Below are 20,219 nucleotides of genomic sequence, written 5' to 3' on the forward strand. Positions count from 1 at the left end.
CTTCCTCCCCCGTTAAATTTAACTGCCTTGTTTTTCTCTAAAGCACTCCTCACCAACTGTCAGATTAAGTTTAGCTTCCTCTCCTGGAGTATGTGTCCCCTTAGGTCAGCAACATCACCTATGGAGCATTGTTTAAAGTACATATAGGACAGCCTTAACCCACACCTACCGAAATGGTGCTTTCCGAAATGGTGCTTTCCGTTATAAATACCTATGGGGAGGGGGCAGTGGTGATTGTGGGATCTGGGATTACAGGAGACATTTCAGTGTCCACCTCCTCACGAAGGTTTCTCCCTTTGTTTCATTATTGAATCCTTCTCTTTCTTGGTTCTTTTAAGCTGAAAATTGCTGGCCTATAATTTCACCCAGTGATAATGATGTTTTAACAAGAAATAATACTCTCACCCTCTCTTCAGTATGACAGCCCCTAACAGCTATTTGAAAGCCTCTGTCGGCGTTCCCCCTCATTTGTTCCCTCTCTTCTAAAGGAAAGTATTTCCTTTGATTCTAGTTGTTCCTAAAATGCATTTTAGAAATTCAGCATTGTGTGAATGTCTAGTATATGCTAGATGCTTTCCTATTTTATCTTAAACCTGTTTTTTTGAACAAGTGAACTGAAATTCACATACGTTGTTTTGCACTCCCAAATCACTCTACCACCGTCAGAATTCATATTTCCACCCCAGTGTTGTGATTCTCCTTTACTACTTGGTAAAGTATTTCCTTGATTCAGCCAAACAACTAATGAGTGGAATCATTCTTTTGACAGTTAGTATTCTTTCAATGTTTGGTTTTAGTGTATTTCAGATTGGAGAATATAACTGGAGTGTTTATTGGGTAATGATCCCAGGGAAGCATATGTCAGAGTTATGCATTAACTGAAGGTTCACATCAATTATTTAGGTAATTATTTTGGTGGCCAAAAATAGATTATTTTTTATACTGACCGAAAGACTTCCATTTTCCATGAATGCATAGGCAAGTAGACGGAAACCGATGACTTGTTAACAAACTGACATTGAACTCATGTGCTCACTCATCCAACTGGAAAACAAAAAATTAAAATTTTCTTTCAGAGCAAAAAAATAAAACCTAATACAGTAAATTTCTAAGGAAGAGTTTTGCAGACATTCTAACAAACTGTCTTAGAAAAAAAATAAAAGTATGGTACACATCACAAATTTGAGTCTTATTCTTACAGAGGGCCATGCGAATCTTCTCTATCATTCCAGTTTTAGTGTATGTGCTGTGGAAGTGAGCACCAAAAATACTTTAATGATCATAAGTAACTACACTTGGGTAAGATTATCTTTGAGAACTTTTTATTAAGTGCAACATTTTGCTGTATTTCTTTATAACTGAATAAGAACTCAATGGAGGAGAGGGCTATAAGGTCAACAGAGTCACATTTTCAGGTGAACATTACCTTTGTCGCAGATCTGCCATTTTGAGGGCTTAGGAGATGCCTTTATTAATAATTTTAAGCCCCAAATTCTCCACCCAGAAATGGTTAACACAGTATCACGGTGGGAGTTGAAAGCATGTCATCAGTGGTCTGAACCAGAAGCTCTCATGCTTTAGTTGGCATAAATATCAACCGTGGATCTTAAGAATCAAAGCCCTCCTGTAAAGGGATTCTCAAATTCATTGGGCTTGATGGAAAACAGAAACCTGAATTTTCCATGAGCATCCCAGAAGACTGGGAAACAATCCTTAGAGAACACTTTAATAAAAAGATTGGGAAAAATAGTATACCACTCTTTACCTAAGGGCAAAAGCATCACACAGGGCTGGCTTTTTCCTATCTTGCTTCTCATCAACTGCCCTACCTCATCTATATTAATTCTTAAACGTAAAAGATGAAAACAAATTTTTAGAACAAAATTCTAAGGTAGAAAAATTGATTTCATGCAACAGTCTGAAAGTGAAATTTACATGCTATCTTAGCATGTGTCGTCTTTCAATAAATTCTGAGAATATATAAGACTGTAACTGAGTCCAAATAGTAATGGTTTTAAACAAGGTTGTTTGAAGCAAGGAGAAATGAATTATCTGTCTTTCTGGGTTGTCTTACGGTGACTCTCTTTTCCTTGGTATTTAATTATTCATGTTTTTACTTCCACACCACTTACGGGTTTGATGTAACCAAGTAATAGCTGGAAGTAATAGCAGTAATATTGCCATGACATGAATGGATAGAAAAATTATGAATCATTTAAATTGCCAAATTAATGGAAATACGCTGAACATGTAGGCAGTATTTCCTAATTTTATTTTATAAGGAACTGTTCTCTGTATTGATATTTTTTAAAAACTTAATATTAGAGTCATTTTCTTTTTTAGTCAGATGACAAGAGTGTCAAAGAAATGGTAGGGATCATTTTTTCAGAAATGTAAATGTCTATTACTTCCCAAACCATCATGTTAGGTGTTAAAAATGAAGGACAGCATCATTTTAAAGAGCTTTTTAATTTTGTAAAAATGTGGATATGTAAGAAAAGAGAAGTGCAATAGCTAAAACCTGCTGAAATGGCATTCTTTCCAATATATAGGTGCAACATTGTTAAATTTTAGACCCGTAGTGCTTCCCATTAAAACAACACTATATCCACATTAAAAACAAAACAAACAAAAAAAAAAACACTGTATCTTTTCGAAAATATTTGGCAGTAAGCTTCCTTTAATAAGATGGCTTAAAACTCCATTTGGATATACAGTATTGTCAACTTTGCTTTGAGCCTAGATTTGGATCACTGATTGGTGTATGGCCAGTGCCTTTCAAGAAACCTATTGAAAGTTCTAATGGGTTTGAGTGCTTGGGCTACGTATGTAATGGCTTCATGTTAGTGCTCAAATTATGAAGAGTTTTCTTTGCAACAACAAATACCTCTGAAATACCAGTGTAACCGAGTCTGATGTAATTACATTTTTATGTACACATGAAAATCTAATTTATTTGGAAAAGCTAGCAATAAGACCTATTTTAAAACCATTCCAATTTATTGTAAGATTTTTTTTCATTGTTGAGTCTTAAGATGCAGTTGCGTTGTTATAATAACGCAGTTGTTCTTTACCCTGGGTGCATATTAAAATGGTCACAGAGAATTAAAGAAGGAGGAGGCATTCCGTACATCAAAAGATCTTGCGTTAATTCATGCAGAGTGAAGAGCCTAGCGCCCCCCCCCCCCCACCCCCGCTGGTGGTTCTGATGTCTAGCCGGGGATGATGTGATTATGACTGTTTTAAGCCATTACTTTTCAAACAACTTTTGGTTTGGGGTTAAGGGAGCAACTCTTAACTTTATTTAATCTTTCCCTTTTTTCACAGAGTTTTGTGGCAGAAATTTGAAACACCTTGTATTTTAAAAAGACAAAAATGCTGTTCACTGCCTAATCTTTCTTTCTTACTCTGCTGTAGGTTGCATTTTAGCACTTGTTTTACCTAAGAAAGCAATTTGCTGGGGGAATTTTGTGTAATGATACCAGGGGGTACTATATATCCCCATGTGTGTACACATTTTTTGTTTGGTTTTTCTGAAAGCAATCTGAGTAAGACAGCCTTAATTATTTATAATGCCTCGAAGTTATAATATGCTGTAGGTGGAAGAGGACAGCACCTAGTAGGCAGGTCAAGAAAACTCATTGTCAAGTAGGTAGGTGTACTTTCCCGCAATATTTTTTTGTCCCTGAAGTGGAAGTAGTGTTTTTTTTTTTTTTTTTTTTTTTTTTTACTCTGAAAAGTTATCAGTAACGAAAAGTTTTCTAAACCAAAATTATTTTACTTGCAATTTAAAATAGCTGGTATTGGTGCTATGGGAAAAATGTTGACACTTTGGTGGTCTTCTCAAACTGTGAGATTATAGTTTCAAACGGTTTTTAATTTGATGTACTGTAAATTTAAACAGTGATTGTTTCTGTCTACATGCAGTTTGAGTTCAGTGGGCAGTACCTTATTTGAAATTTTTTGAAGTGGTTAAATACATGTGATACGTATTTTTATCTGCCTGTTTTACTTTTGGAATGCAAATGTTTATGAGTCATACGTTTGTGTTGTAGCTGATATTCTTTTTTCTCTTTTTTTTTATGTTACTTGTTTATTTTGTAGTGATTCACCTTTGCCAGTCTCATCCCGTGTCTGCTTTGTTAAGTTCCATGATCCGGACTCAGCAGTTGTGGCACAGCATCTGACAAACACTGTATTCGTTGACAGAGCTTTGATAGTCGTACCATATGCAGAAGGTTTGTGCTTTGTTTAACTACCTATGAGGGCATCCTATGATGACCATCTACCTCAGTATAGTTCTAGAGTGAGCGTTAGTAGCATGTTAGAAATTTAAGCTATTAACATTTTGAAACCCTTGTTATACTGCAGTCCGTGTTTTTACTTGCAGATTTTTTTAATTCTAAAAATTAGACCTGTTCTTATAAGATATTTAACTTTTTGCATTCTTTTAAAACATTTTAAGTTCGTTAAAACCGTATCCCTAATTGTAATTTCTTAAGCTGTATCTACTTAGTTAATTTAATGTTGAGTTTTATGAAAAAGTCCTGAAGGTGAATGGTTCATTCCATGCACATTTAATTTACATAGAAACCTCCAAATAAATGCATGATGTTATTTCTGTTTTGAATAAATGACTAGGTTAGTTTTATGTATGTAGTGCTCCCTCTGACAGATTAACTAAAAAAATATCCCACATTGAATTCCAGTATACCAAGGGTTGCAATGATTTTGGTTTTTATGAAAGTTCAAGATTTCCTGTAGCTTAGGTGCCAGATGGGCACTGGGTAATTTGTTTTTATGCCAGATTTTCTTGTTCATTCTTGCTATATTTTCTAGATATCTCTAAATAATAAATTCTTCTCTCTGTTATTTGTGTGTGTGATTTTTGTAGTGGAGAAGGCAAATGCAAAACTCTTCCAGATGACTGAAAAACAGTGGGTCCTCTGCAGCTACAGGGGATTCTAGACATTAACTAAAGGCCAGCAAGCACTCAAGTCCCCCAAGTGTTTTCCTGGTGTAACCATTTGTTAACTACATTTTCTCTCTTTTTACATTTTAGGCTGTTAAAGTAATTTGACAGAAAAATAATGAGCAGGGTTTTTGGATCTAAAAAAGCCACTGTGACGAGACAGCACTATATTAATTCCATTTTGTAAAATTTTCTGAGACATATTTTATAATTAGTTTGTTCCCAGTGTACTGCGACTTGATTTGCTTTTCGGTAACTATAAACTTTGATCAAAGAAAGCACTGAAATATGATAAAATTACTGGATTTTAAGCTAACTAACGTAATGCTGACCAGAATTTAAATGCTATCCCCTTAAATGAACTGGTCAGTGGAAGCAGAATTTCGATGTTGTTAACTTTAGATGCTATCTCAGAGCTTTGAATACCAGTGTGAACATTTACACCGTGCCGTGTAAAAGTTGTGAAATGTCTAGTCCTTAAAACTTAGAAAAATTGCCTTTGTGGTTTTCTAAGAAATTAAATTGCATTCATAGATGGGTTAATAAGTAAGGCATGCTATGTAATAGTAGTACATCTATCTCCATGATATTAAAGTGTGTGAGCCCTGTTTTAAGGTTTTAAAATATATGTGCTGATAAGCGTTTGAGTTAGTGTGTTTTGATTAAGCAATTTCTTTTATATCAGTGTGCCTGTTGTAGGATAAGACGTATCACCAAGAGAAAATTTACAGAATTCAAACTTAGGATAAGTAAAATACAGTTTTTGAAAAAAAGTTCAAATCATGTGAGTAATGTGCAAAACTTAGACTTTAAATTTAAAGAATTCTTACTGGCTAAGTATCCTATTCCCGAGTCCTGAACATAATACAGTATATCATATAACTGGCTTTCAAAAGTATTTTTAGACTTGTAGTAACCTTTCTAGATCTGTTCTGAAAATGAAATATTTAGGAGGGTATATAGAATTACAGAAATATTTTAAGTTCCAGAATCTGTTTTTGGTGTATTTGATTTATTGGTATGGTATGCTGTATTAATGTTACCACCGCTGAATAACTGATGTACTCAATCCCTTTGTCACCATTCACCCTAGTTTTTAGCTCTTAACACTTTGGTGTTGGCTCTTGGTCAGTGTTTTAGAACAATAGACACAAAGTGTACGGTAAGGAATAGTCTTAATTGGTAAAACTGAGATAGCTGGATTTGGAAGGAACTCGTAATAGTAATGGATTTGGGGGTTATTTAGGTTCCTTGGTTAATGTTTGTTTCTTTTGTCTGTTTCTTTTTCTTTCATTTCTACACATTCATGCAGTATTTCATGGTTCTATCAAAGCAGCAGTAAAAAAAATACTCTTGACGCATGAAAATTAACTGGTGAGGGGCCTCATTGCTATTTTTAAATTGTAGTTTTATTTTTAAATAGTCTTTTTTAAATCAGAGGATCAGATGCATGACTTTTTTTTTAATGGATGCAGATCTTCTATCAGGTGTCTCACAATAAATTCAAGAGGATTTTAGTTTGCCAGAAATGTTGCAAATGCACTAATTTGAGTAAGATGTTGATACTTAATATTATCCTCTTGAGACATAATTTTGCATGCAAAATTATCCCATAATCTTTGTAGGTTTGTTAATATTGATGCATTAATGCCCTATATCTAAATGATCTTCTCCCCCCACCCCTCCATAACTCTTGGTATCTAAATTGATGACAGCTCTGACACAAGCAAGATAACAGTGCTGTGTAGTATACATTTGTTTATATTATCGGCACTTCTCAGTATAGGTGGAAGGAACCATTACCTTTATTTAACAGTGGTTTTTCTTTTTTGTTGTTGTGTTTTACAGTTCTTTTCCCTGGTTCAGCCTGAACTATATACCAGGCCCTGCTGAAAATACCACCCAACAGTTTTCTTCTGCAGCTTATCCAGTTTCTCTTAAGTGCCCTGTACATATTGTATGTTTTATGATGAGATGCAGTTTCTTAATATGTATTACAGAAATACTACTGGTATTTGCAAATATGTAGTTTAATTGTATTATTGAACTCTCATTTTGGGGGCTTGGGCACATTAACAGATTAATCCATCTGTATAGGGCTTTTGCTGTTGGATAGAATTTAAATTGTCTACATAAATATTTGTTTAGGGCCCTTAGATTTTATCTGAATACACAGATTAGGCTTTTAAAAACAGACATACATGTTGTTTTTGGCTTTAGGAGTTTGGCTAAGTTAGCTTTTGAACTGAGTTAGCTTTTGAACTGACACTTATGTAGCAGCATTTTTGGTATGGTTAGCATGGCACATGTTGGAACATAAAGCATTTTACTGTACAGGTAAGGAATGTGCCATGTTGTTTTACCTATTCTCTTTCTTTCTTACCCACTTTCACACGCACGTCCTGTGTGTGTATTCAGAGACCTTCAGAAACATTCATATTCATTTTCATGAGTCAGCAAAAGCCCTACGCTTGATTCCAACAGAATATTTCCTTTACATACTTTTCTTCTCTTAATTTTTACAAAATTTGTATGGTAGGTGTAAAAGAAAATCATAGTAACTGTACCATATTATTAACCCCTAAATCAAACTTTTTTTGTCTTGTGTATCTTGATTTTTCTGTGTGCTTTATAGTGAAGCAGCCGACACGAGTCGTTGTTCATAAAACAGCTTTTGAAAGTTGAGAGCACACCCCTGGAGAACCGACTGTGCTTGCTTACGTTTGGTTCATGACTTAAAAATCGAGTACAGGTGATGAAATCTTGGCAGTGTTAACAAAAAAGTAGTGTGTATTGTGCTATTTTTTTTTTACTCTAGAAACTTAACCATTTGTAGAGAAAAAGGAAACAAATTTTCACACATTGAAGTTTCATTCTGACATAAAATTAATGATAAATAATCATAGAAGTCAAGCTTTATATTTTAGCGAACATAAGTACTTTCAACAAACTCAGGTGGTGTATCAGGGAGACATTTTCTGGGTGTTTTTGTGTGTTTTCTGTCTTGCAAAAGAGCGTGTTCTAATGCAAGGATGTTTCTCTGCAGGAGTTATTCCTGATGAGACTAAGGCTTTGTCTCTGTTGGCACCAGCTAATGCAGTGGCAGGTCTTCTGCCCGGTGGTGGACTCCTGCCTACCCCCAACCCACTTACCCAGGTACTCCCAGTTCTGTCGAACTCCTAAAGGGTGGAAAGGAACGCAGGATTGTGGGAAAATCTAAACATACCTGAGCTTTTTCAGTGCGGTCATGATTAGAGTTCACAGAGTGATTCCACGTGTGCCTAGTATTGTAAGAGGCTGTCTTAGATATGATCATAAGTACTAAAGGAGATCTCTTGGAAGTTTGCATTTTAAGAGCATTCTGAATATCGTAAATCTGCTATATTTGGTTTGCCGCTAGCTCTCAAAATAACCCATAAGGAACTGTTGTGGGCAGGGCTGGAATCTCATGAGACCTGAGACTTCTCTGGAACATGCTGTTAAAAATAGTATGTTCATTTGGACCCAGAAAGAAAATAAAGGTGAAATTTGGACTTACTGTGTTTTTATTTCCCCACTCAATGCCCTTTGATCTTTTGCTCTTGAGGTTTGAATTAAGCACGTGGCTTGAAATAAAAATGAATTCTTAAAGCAGATTTTTTTTTTTAACATGGGGAAGGTGACATAAAGTTGAAGAACATTTTTGCTAGGTAATGTTTCTAACCCTGATAGTATATACTGTTTGAGAACTAAAAGGCTCTTTAAATGTCATGTATTCTCATTCAGAGAGATTAGAACTGATCAGTAGTGGTTTCAGAGATAATAGTGAACAGCAAGCCTCAACCAGCATTTTTTTTATAACAGCATTACTTTCTATTTTTCATTTTGCCTTTCTATTTTTCATTAACTGTTGTATTTGAAGTTAACTATTAAGTGAACCATGTAGTACCAGAAAAAGGCTGAAATCAGGAATTCCCATCTTTTTTAGTATAACTTTGTCGTTTAAGGCCTCATTTTTTACTTACAAAATGAGGATCTGGGTAATTTGTAGATACCTTCAACATACAAAATTGTGTAATAACGAAGGTAGACATTTTTATAGTGACACTACTTGAGTTGTACTCCATAAACAAAGTACGGGAAGTTTGGTACCTTTTATTTGCTAGATATTACTAGAAGAGCTTTTAGCACAGTTCTTAGCAAGTTAGACTGCCTCCAAAGCTATAGGACTTTGCATGGTCTGCATCTGTTAACTGAGTAGAATTATGTCAGGCAGGAGACAAAAAGAACATGTGGTGATATGAATAGGGAAAGGTTAATATAAAGAGTTACTAACTAGTAACAGGAGGTAACTTCGCAGAACGCCCAGTGAATACAGTAATTGCAGTTAGAGGAAGTACTTGGGATGCTGAGGAAGAAGGAACACAGATGAGGGGGTACCTCTTCCCCCTTTCAGGCTAAGTTTCAGATCACCTTCAAAAGGATGGAAGTACCAAGTCCCCTGGGGTGCCCACAGAACTCGTAGGAAGCTGCCCAAGAGGATGATACCGATGGTCACTAAAGAAGTGAAGGCCACTGGGCATCCCACTGTGGTTACTGTTACAACCAGAAAGTGAACATTGGAGCCAGGAAGAAAAACCCCTTCTACAGTGTCCTCCTTCTGCCTCCCCCTACAGATAAAGCTTAACACCGTGCCAGCTGTCGAGGGAGAAATGCTTATAAGGGTTCTGCTTTCATTGTCACAAAACAGGGCAAAGAACAGTGGATTTGGAGCTAAGAAGCAACAAATGTTTATCATTTTTGGCACACAGATATGTAAAATTCTTGTATCTTTTTCTAATTTCTGGTTTTAGGGATAAATGTGCTGTCGTGAGTGAAAAATGAAGCTCTAGTATATATTGCAGGGGTTAATAGGCAAAGTACAGCCCTTGGGCCAGACCCTCGTTTTTGTTAATTTTGATTGGAACATGACCGTGCCTATTTGCTTATTAGTATTTTCTTTGACTGTTTTCAGGCTGCATTGGCATACATAGCTGAGTAGTTGCAACACAGCGCACATAGCTACAGACTTAAATTAGTTCTTATGTGGTCCTTTAAAGGGAAAAACAATGATCCTTCAGTATCAGAAATAAAAGTTAAATTTTAAGTAAATAAAATTTGAAATTTCACAGATTGGCGCTGTTCCATTGGCTGCTTTGGGAGCTCCTACTCTTGATCCTGCCCTTGCTGCACTTGGGCTTCCTGGAGCAAACTTGAACTCTCAGGTATAACTTCATACCCTTCAACTTTGAGCTCATTTTTATTTTTTTTTTAATTTATTTTTTATTGGTGTTCAATTTACCAACATACAGAATAAACCCCAGAGCCCGTCACCCATTCACTCCCACCCCCCGCCCTCCTCCCCTTCTACCACCCCTAGTTCGTTTCCCAGAGTTAGCAGTCTTTACGTTCTGTCTCCCTTTCTGATATTTCCCACACATTTCTTCTCCCTTTCCTTATATTCCCTTTCACTATTATTTATATTCCCCACATGAATGAGACCATATAATGTATGTCCTTCTCCAACTGACTTACTTCACTCAGCATAATACCCTCCAGTTCCATCCACGTTGAAGCAAATGGTGGGTATTTGTCATTTCTAATGGCTGAGGAATATTCCAGTGTATACATAAACCACAGCTTCTCTATCCATTCATCTTTCGATGGACACCGAGGCTCCTTCCACAGTTTGGCTATTGTGTGGCCATTGCTGCTATAAACATTGGGGTGCAGGTGTCCCGGCGTTTCATTGCATCTGTATCTTTGGGGTAAATCCCCAACAGTGCAATTGCTGGGTCGTAGGGCAGGTCTATTTTCAACTCTTTGAGGAACCTCCATGAGCTCATTTTTATAAATAAAGGATTTGTTCCATTAACTGTTAAAGTTTGCATTTCCAGAACTGGAGATAACTGATTACTGTAGTATAGTAATAATTTTTTTTATTACTTTATAAAGTTGTTAATGAGAAGTTTAAAAGGTCACTGCATCATTAGCCCCTTGACCATTAAAGAATCTCTTGCTTTATGTAGTTTAGAGTAGTTTCACGGGGAGCCGAGTACATCAGTATGTTTGGAGGCAGTAAACAGTCATGAAAGGTTCATAATTTGTTTTCTTGTTATTTACTCTCTTAGAAGTTTTGTTTTCTTTCATTGTAATTTGGCGAAACTTTTTTCCTGAAGTCCTGACCTTGTGGAAATCTTTTATTATACTGCCTAAGCAGTTGGAGTTTTGTTTACACGTTTCTTTGAAACTGAGCTAACAAGCTTGTCAAAAAGTCTCAAAATAAGCAGGAGGTAAACTGTTTTATAAGATTTAGACTTTACAGCTTCATAATATTTTTACTTGCTAAAGCACTCAGCTTAATATGTGTTTTCACTGGCATTATATTTCCGTTGGTCTTCATGTCCCTAAAATATTACTTCTGTAAGTTGCCCAGATTATCTTAAGGCATTTCAACATATTGAAAAAATGAAATAGCGATCATTTATGTTTTCTCACCGTTGCTGTATTTTTGTTTTTGCAGTCTCTTGCCGCAGATCAGTTGCTGAAGCTAATGAGTACTGTTGACCCCAAGTAAGGATTTTTTTCTGTGTTTACAGCGGTGTTACGGATATATAGTATGTGAATGGTGAAGATATTAGATAGTTAAAAGTTCTTTCAAATTATACAATACAGAATTTGTTTTCTAGAAACAAGGAGCAAAATTCAGACGTAAGCCCATTTATAAAGGGTTTTTTTTAGTGTAAGTTGAATCTTTCTGAACAGTTGTAAACACCTTCTGCCAGGATGACAGGAAAAGAGCTAAGTGTTACCCTTAGTTAATTCACTTGAAAAATGTATACATACAAAGTACCTACTAGAAGTCTGTACCTTCATAGCATTTTTACTCTAGTCAGAAAGGGAGACATATTCAAATACAGTAAAGTATCTGCATCCAGCAAGAAGTCCACAGATGCTATGGGAACTTACGACAAGGAGACCTTCAGGTTAAGATGGGAGAGGCGGAGCCTGGGAGTCAGGGAGACAAGTGAAGGAAACACTATCCCAGAGCAGAAACCTAGCACATGTCACCTAATACCAACGTCTGTTTTTAGGTGCTTTGAAGAGTTCTCTGTGTGCCGTTAACAGTCAGGTTCTGTAGTTTATAATGTAACAAAAGTCATGAGATGTTTCACTTGATAATTTTTTGATATATTAAAATTGAACTTAATGTTTTTCCTGCTTGGTAAAATCCACGATAAATCAGTGGGAGAGCACGGGGGGAAGGAGAACAGAATCATTTCACTATAGTAGTTTAGTGCCTTTTTTCTTAAAAATTACCTGGTAAAATCTTAGCGTGTACTTACCGACCAGCATATAACACCAGCACAGTTGAAATTCCCTCTGTACCCATTTTTGTTTACATTGCCCTTTCTCCCATAAATGATTAACTGTCCTGCAGTCGTCTGTAATTTTTTCACACACGTATAAATCCTTAAAAGGGTCATCTTTCCAGTCAGCAATTTCATTGAGTAACTTTGGTGTGCCATCGGCTTCTGCCTCGTTATCTGTCCATCTGCAGCCTTACAAGTAATACTCTTGCCCAGCAAAATTATGTTGCTCTAGAAAGTTTATAAATTATATGAAGGAAAGTTCTGTCAATCAAAAATCTTTGGCATCTGTATGTTCATGGGTACTGGCATTTCTTACCCTGTGTTAATGGAAAGTTAATGGATGTTCAGCAAAATTAAATAAGTACTTTCTCTTATTCCAGGTGTCTCTGGGTCTTTAAAATGCAGATGCCATTGTAAATATTGGAAAGGATCCTCCTATACTGTACATACCTTTACCTAAACTAACATGAAATCCTCCCCCTTTTCAAGTAGTATCTTACTAAGATGATGGTATATGAAACATTTACACATTTATTTGTAATACTGTTGTGTGTTTTAAAATACTTCAGATCTCAGTTCTTGGTTCTATTTCAGGTTGAATCATGTAGCTGCTGGTCTTGTCTCACCAAGTCTGAAATCAGATACCTCTAGTAAAGAAATAGAGGAAGCCATGAAGAGAGTACGAGAAGCACAGTCCCTAATTTCTGCTGCTATAGAACCAGGTAAAATATGTTAGGTGGTTGTGTTGAATCTTAAACCATAGGATTGTTGGTGAAAATGATGGTTGCTTAAGTTTGGGAATAATGTTGAGTAATACTGTAGTCATTTTTTAATTTTCTAAATTGTGATAAAAGATGACGTAGTAGAGTGATCTCTCCTGGGTGAGGGTAGGGGATATGTCACCCTGATATTTGAAAATATCTGGAGGTACGTAATTGTTAGGCTGTACCAAGTGCATCTCCAGTGGGAGAGGAGCAGGATGTAGCTGAACATCCTACGATGCTGAACATCCTACGACACCCTACCCCATCCCTCAAAGAGTAATGTGTTCTTGAATCCTAGAGCCTGGATTTATGTTGGCATCTGTTGGGATCGCCTCCTTGATTTTAGTCTTTTATTTGACCTAGAGAACTTTCTAAAAATGCTTCTATTAATGACATTTGTTTAAAGAAAAGCAAATACCTTATTCTTCACAGATTGTCTTTCTGAGATGAAATGATTATCCTACCGTCTGCCCTATATAGATTGAATGTTTCATCCTGGATTATTTTTCCCCCCATTAAATAACGTTTTACTGATTTTTCACTCGTATTTCTTAATAAATGGCAAGGTTTTAGGTATATATAGTTTTAGGAAGATGATTGTAAGTGTAATGTTGGATAAATTAATACCAAGTGCTTTATATCAGTTATTAAATCATCAGAATCAGTGAGTCCAAGGCCACAAGGCAAGCAAGCAGTAGGAGCTTTAGATGGACGGCTGGATATATGTGACACCAAAGTAGGGCACCATGCTGCAACTTTCTGTTCTTATCGAAAACTCAGCTAGTAATTGGAATTACTAAAAGTGATTTACTTATAAATCTGAAGATTTTTCTTATTAATACTGACATTTGCAATAAATTATATTAATAAAATGATCTAAGTGTGAAAGAAAAACTTAATCTCACTTTGATTATAGACCATGTATGGAGAATGCAGTGGCTTTAAGTCTCAAGTTAAAGGAATTGTTTCAATGTTGTTTAAAAACTAGGAAATGGGAGTCAAATCATCTAGGTCTGTCTCCTTCTAACTTATACATTGAAAACTGGAGAGGAAGAGGAGGTGCTCAGATTAAGAAAGAGAGCTAAGCTTACTAAAATCCAGTTCTGTCATAGAGTAGTATAGTGCAAAGAGTGAATGAGTCCTGACGTTCTGGAATTGAAGGATAAATATTAAGCCTGTGTATTAACCGCTTTAACATAAATATACAGGAATTTCCTTAGCAGAGGAGCATAGACCTAGGTGGTAAAGAAGGAACATGTTAATGGAGCAAGAATTTAAAAATCCCTATATTTCTGGTTATTTTGAATCTATTAAATATATTTATCTTACAGTTAAGTGCTGGTTGGAGAGAGGTTATTAATGCATAACAGATGAAAGTAAAGTTGTAATCTGGGTGAATTATATTTAGGAAAGTAGAACCTGGGAATGGAAAAAGGGACTCTCATTTAGGAACCTATAAAGAATGAGGATAATCCTTTTCATTAGGTTGTTAATGGATAATACGTCACAGCCCTCCGAGTCTGATACAAATGAAATAGTCAAAGGGACCTTTGGCTAGCTGAAAATCAGAAGTCTAATTTGGACCTACTGAACGCCTAGAAAAAGGGATCACATAACATTTAAGGATGATATATATAAAATCTGAAAATTAAGATAATAATTTCTTAGAATAACTCCCAAATGGGCACAATCTTTCTATCTGATGACTTCTAAATCCAGATTCCTTTCTTTTAAATCCAGATAAGAAAGAAGAAAAACGAAGGCACTCGAGGTCAAGATCACGTTCTAGGAGGAGGAGGACCCCTTCGTCTTCTAGGCACAGGTTAGATTGGTTGTTGTAGGTAGTTAATTATACCTTAGACAAAGATAATTTCTGTATTTCACATTCTTCTTAATTTGCTACCTGTTAATCTACTTAGCTCTACTTGGCTAAAGTGTGTTTTAGTAACTGCTGCCGTTAGCAGAGGTTAGTGTGTGGGTTCCCATATGTATACATGGAGAAAGGAGATGGCCTGAACAGACAAGACAGTTGGTACTTTAAAGCTCCAAAATCCAAGGATGGGAGGAAGGCACTGGGAGTAGAGCGCTAAAATGAGTTAGCAAAAATTTAATTTTCTCTTGAAACTTCAGATTTTATCATCAGCAACAAGTTTATTTTTCTTGAGATGATAGGCTTCATGCATTTTTTTCAAGGAAATGTCTGCCGGTACCTTAGTCTGAACAGCCAGTTTGTCGTACTTGTTCTTCCCAGTAAACGTGTTCTTTCACTTTTCACATGGGAAAAGCAGTTAGTTAAATTCACAACTCACACAATCGTGTTCCTTAATAACAACAGCCATTGAGCTTTAATTTGAGAAGTGATTTATGCATTTATTGTACAGAGCATTGCTTAAGGGACTAGATTTAATGTTTACTACTTAGTAGTACTGTGTTAATAGTATTCAAAGAACCAGATTTAAGAAAATGGTTTATATTGCTTCATCAAAGACCTCTAGTGAAAATGGCTTTTTTTTCTTTTTTTCTTTTTTCTTTTACTGCAAGGGCATACTCCAATTGCCAATGAAGAATGCAGCGACTGCTAGGGCAATTCAGTTGCTGCTGCCTTGATTTGTGCTAAGAAGATGCTATCCCTTTGACACCACCATTGCTTTTGCACCATTCAAATGTCAACATGGTGAAAAGGGCAAATATCTTGGTTTTTTTTTTTTTTTTTTTTTTTTTTAAAGTGATTTTGACCTATGGACCTCATGACAGTGTCAAGTCACTTCATAGACTCCTACAAGGCTATGCATTAGTCCACTTGGCTGCTATAATAGAATACCATAGATTGGGTAGCTTACGGACAAGAGAAGTTATTTTTTCGTGTCTGGAGACTGGGAAGTCCAAGATCAAGGTCTTGGCAAAATAAGTGTTTAGTTGAGGACCTTTGTTAATAAGACTTTTCACTTTATCCTCACAGGGAATGGATGAGGGGTTTAGATCTCTTTCGTAAGGTCATTAATCCCATGAAAGCTGCAGTCTCATGACCTAATTACCTCCCAAAGGTCCCACCTCATATCATCCTATAAGAATTTTGGAAGGGACACAAAATTCAGTCTATAGCAGAATGTTACAGGGTTGTCCTCTATTTTTCTTTTTTTTCTTACCTCCCATCTTTCCCTAGCGTGTCTCATTCTTAAAGATATCTTTCAAAAAAACCAAGTCTGGATCATGTTAATCTTTGAGGAGCGCCCTTATTGGCCTTAAGAACGTGGTAAATAAAACCTGAGAATGGCATTCAGGTTTCTGTACTATTCAGCCCAGTTTATCTTTCCACACTTGTTCATTTGCCACTCCAAAACACTTAACTACAGTACTTTTTGCCTAAATATACATTTCCGTACCCCTCCGTGTTTTTGCTCATAATATTCCCTTCTGCCTAACACTCTTTGCCACATCTTCATCTGCACCCGAGGAACTCCAGTTTAAACAAAAAGGAAAAAGCAAACACTCAGGATCAGCTAAAATTTTACTCTTTATGTGAAATAATTGGTACTAATTATCCTAATTTTCCAGACTATGCTCTTAGGTTTAACACTTAAAAAGTTTGAGAACCTAAGTCCTTTTTCTGTATAGAACCAGTACATACTACTGTTAATCAGATTTTAATTTGAGTTACTTCAGTATGGACCAATGGGAAATAACAGTGAGACACTTAATTTCTTGAACAAGAGTGTTTTTGGACACTTGAAATAACCACGTCATAACAGGGAATTATTATGAGCAGTATTATCTTAAGCATCTTGGCTTGTAAAATGACATACTTTCAACAAACTTTTTAATATGCTAATTTCATATATTTCTCTGATTTTTCTAAGAACTACTGTAAGCTACTAAGTGTGTTAAAGTAGTTCTGCAGCACATTACTCTTAAAAAAATAACTTTCAGGACCTTATAGTGAACAGATGGACGCGGTACCTCTGCTTATTAGGTATTTGAAACTATTTTACATTATTAATTATTTAGGAAGACATTCTAAGAATGTGCTTATGATTTGTAGTTTCTGTATCTGTTTTTTACATATACATTAAAGGTAGGAAAAATGAATTACTCCATTTATTTAAAATGATAGTGAGTTTAAGGTTTTCTTAAAGCCAAAAATCCTCAAAAGATGAGTAATACTTCATTCTGATAACATCAATTTTTTGTTTTCCAATATCTTTCTAATTTTTAAGAAGAAATTGATGATTCTGGTATTTTAGAGTCAATATCACCCAAAATAATACTGGTAAAATTTTTACCTTTTGCTAGAGTCAGGCACTATAGTAATTACTCAAAAGTATAGTGTTGAATAAGACAAATTTACTGCCCATTTTTATGAAGCTTACTGAACAGTAGGTAAGCATTACATGAACAATTTCTAGGCTATAGACATGTTATTGAGAAGGGATTGTTTTAGCAGTTTCCAAATATGGTCAAAAATAGATGATTAAAATGGAAGTTTATTCAGGAAGACCCTAGTGATGAGTTTTGAAACAGCGATTTTTAGAGGAGGAGGCAACAGCAGACGTATTAGGACGCTAGCAAGAGGAAAGAAGGGCACCTACACTAAGGCACTGAGATGAACTTTTAAATTTCATTTTAAGTAACAAATACTTTAATATAGATGATACTGTTTTTGTTTGTGGAAGTAATAGTCTCAAAGAATGCTCTCCACTTGCTGGCTTGCAACTGAGATTTGAATATAGATCTTTATCACTTTTAAAGTGTCTGTCCTCTGGGCATCTTGAAAGAACGAATGTGAAAAGTTTTAGGCTATAATAGAAGTTTCCCATAGAAGCACATTCAATGGTCCCTAGAAGTTAAATGATAAAAGTCTTAAGCAAAGGATGCAATTTATTTTTAATTATTCTTAAAAGAGAATGAAACAAAAGGATTAGTGACAACATCATAATGTTAATTGTGCTTCTGAAGTCCTGGAAGAGAACGTGTACAGGATTGAGGAAACAGGTAGGGAGAGGGCCCAGAGAAATGCTTCTGTTATGTGACAGGAAAGAGGTGATGATGTAGAGGCAGTGACAGTTTTGAAGGGAAATGAGAGTTAAACAGTTTGTGCTGAGTTGTATAGATCTATGTCGGGCTCCATTGCTTGGCTTTCTCTCAAATTATAAATCAGAGAAGTGAAATAGTATTTCAGAGAACAACTAGAAATTGTAGAAGGCAACAACACACTAAGTGGTTTCATTTATAGAATGGGAATAATATGCTTTATTATGATTTATTATGTCAGTACTTATGCTGAGAATAATTTAAAGCATGTAGTAAGCACACATAAGTGTTTGGTATTGATAAATAGACTTAACCTGCAGTAGGGAGGAATCCCATAATACACATGCTAAAATATTCTATGTAGTTGTGGAAGATGCTGCTAATGAATCAGATACTTTTTATTTTCCTTTATTCTCTAGCATGATTTTCAGGTTCAGAGTTGTAATGTCAGAGGCATAGGACTCTTTTGACAGGTTGAGTAAAAAGATTAAAAGGTGAGAAATTCCAGGTATTAAGTATTCATTTCTAGGGTATCAAAGATGTTTTAGGGGCCCCTTGGCGGTGCCTCAGTCAGTCGAGCATCCGACTCTTGGTTTTGGCTCGCTCAGGTCATGATCTCAGGGTTCTGGGATTAAGCCTTGCTATCTGGCTACAGGATCTGCTTGAGATTCCACCCCCTGCCACCCCCCCCACCCCAACCCTCCAGTCACTCCAAGATACGAAAATCTTAAGAAAAAAAGTTTTATTTATGGACTAAATAATACCAGCAACCGATTGAAATTTACCCCCACTTATTGATGGGTAACCCATATATCTGAATCATTTGATGCTAGTAAGCCAGTCACAAACCTAGTCTTTCTGCCTTTATTAATGTGTATTGGCTTTCTTTTGCATTATTAGGCGGTCAAGAAGCAGATCAAGAAGGAGATCACATTCGAAGTCAAGGAGTCGGCGACGATCCAAAAGTCCAAGGCGGAGAAGATCTCATTCTAGAGAGAGAGGTAGAAGGTCAAGGAGCACATCAAAAACCAGGTACGGTGGACCATTGACATTAGTTGAGAAGACAGATTTGAGAGTTCCCAAGATCCTAAATACGGGCTACTTACCGACAAAAGAGTTGATGAAAGGACTTAAGGTTAGATTGGAGAAAGGAACTATTTCAAATTTGTAAACTTGAGATTTCTCCTTAGAGCTGAAAACCTACATAAGATTTCTTTGTAGTAAAAATTTTTAGGTGACCTACTACCTTCTTTCATTTCCTTCTTTACACTCAACCCTGCTAAAGCTATAGTGCTACCACCATTCCTCCTGATAATGCTGGAAAGTTTATGGCAGACAACTATGCCTTAATTCACCTTTAAAAAAATCCCGTTATCGGCACCTTATAAACATTAAGCATTGCTAGATTGTAAACACTGAGCCGTGCTTAAGACAGTCCCCTTATCTCATGATGGGAATGAGTTAGAGGTTAAAGTTGAGGATTCATTAAACAGTCATCGTACCTTAACATTTTCTTTTGACTTAAACATGCATTCTTTCAGCAGTGGTCTTTCATATAGGGCCAAACCCTTTTAAGATAATGGGTAGTCCGTCTTTTTCTTTTTTTTTCTTTTTTTTCTTTTTTTTTTTTTTTCAGAGATTTTTCATTTATTCCTGAGAGAGACAGAGAGAGGCAGAGACCCAGGCAGGGGGAGAAGCAGGCTCCATGCAGGGAGCCCAGTGCGGGACTCGATCCCAGGACCCTGGGGTCGCGCCCTGAGCTGAAGGCAGGCGCTCAACCGCTGAGCCACCCAGGGGTCCCAATTAATATGTAGTCTTTTTTGTTGTTGTTTTAAATTTTTATTTATTCATGAAAAGAGAGAGAGGCAGAGACATAGGCAGAGGGAGAAGCAGGCTCACCTCAGGGAGCCCGACATGGGACTCGATCCCGGGACCCCGGGGACACGCCCTGGGTGGAAGGCAGCTGCCAAACCGCTGAGCCACCCAGGGATCCCTAATATGTAGTCTTGAGTAACATTTGCCATGTCATTGTATTTGCACTTGAACAATCTTCACAGTAGCAAG

General features: G+C 36.3%; 1 protein-coding gene and 1 non-coding gene across 6 annotated transcripts in view; one reads left to right on the plus strand and one right to left on the minus strand.

Annotated features, from left to right (window-relative positions):
• SRSF11 (serine and arginine rich splicing factor 11) overlaps window positions 1-20,219 on the plus strand; it is a 41,706-nt gene that overhangs the window by 15,541 nt on the left and 5,946 nt on the right. For 3 of the 5 annotated variants that reach the window (XM_072834052.1, XM_072834048.1, XM_072834047.1), the window contains 7 exons: window positions 4,105-4,238; window positions 8,019-8,128; window positions 10,123-10,215; window positions 11,514-11,563; window positions 12,958-13,085; window positions 14,868-14,949; window positions 19,056-19,187. In XM_072834052.1, the coding sequence (XP_072690153.1) occupies window positions 4,105-4,238; window positions 8,019-8,128; window positions 10,123-10,215; window positions 11,514-11,563; window positions 12,958-13,085; window positions 14,868-14,949; window positions 19,056-19,187 (729 nt within the window). Of the gene's footprint in view, window positions 1-4,104; window positions 4,239-7,607; window positions 7,725-8,018; window positions 8,129-10,122; window positions 10,216-11,513; window positions 11,564-12,957; window positions 13,086-14,867; window positions 14,950-19,055; window positions 19,188-20,219 lie in introns of those variants that run through there. The other 2 variants (XM_072834050.1, XM_072834051.1) reach the window with 1 other exon arrangement.
• LOC140639227 (U6 spliceosomal RNA) lies at window positions 1,159-1,262 on the minus strand. Its single transcript, XR_012036018.1, has one exon. It is a non-coding gene; the product is annotated as a U6 spliceosomal RNA (small nuclear RNA).

Source organism: Canis lupus, chromosome 8, assembly GCF_048164855.1.
Source record: "Canis lupus baileyi chromosome 8, mCanLup2.hap1, whole genome shotgun sequence".
In the NCBI taxonomy this organism is placed as follows: Eukaryota; Metazoa; Chordata; class Mammalia; order Carnivora; family Canidae; genus Canis; species Canis lupus.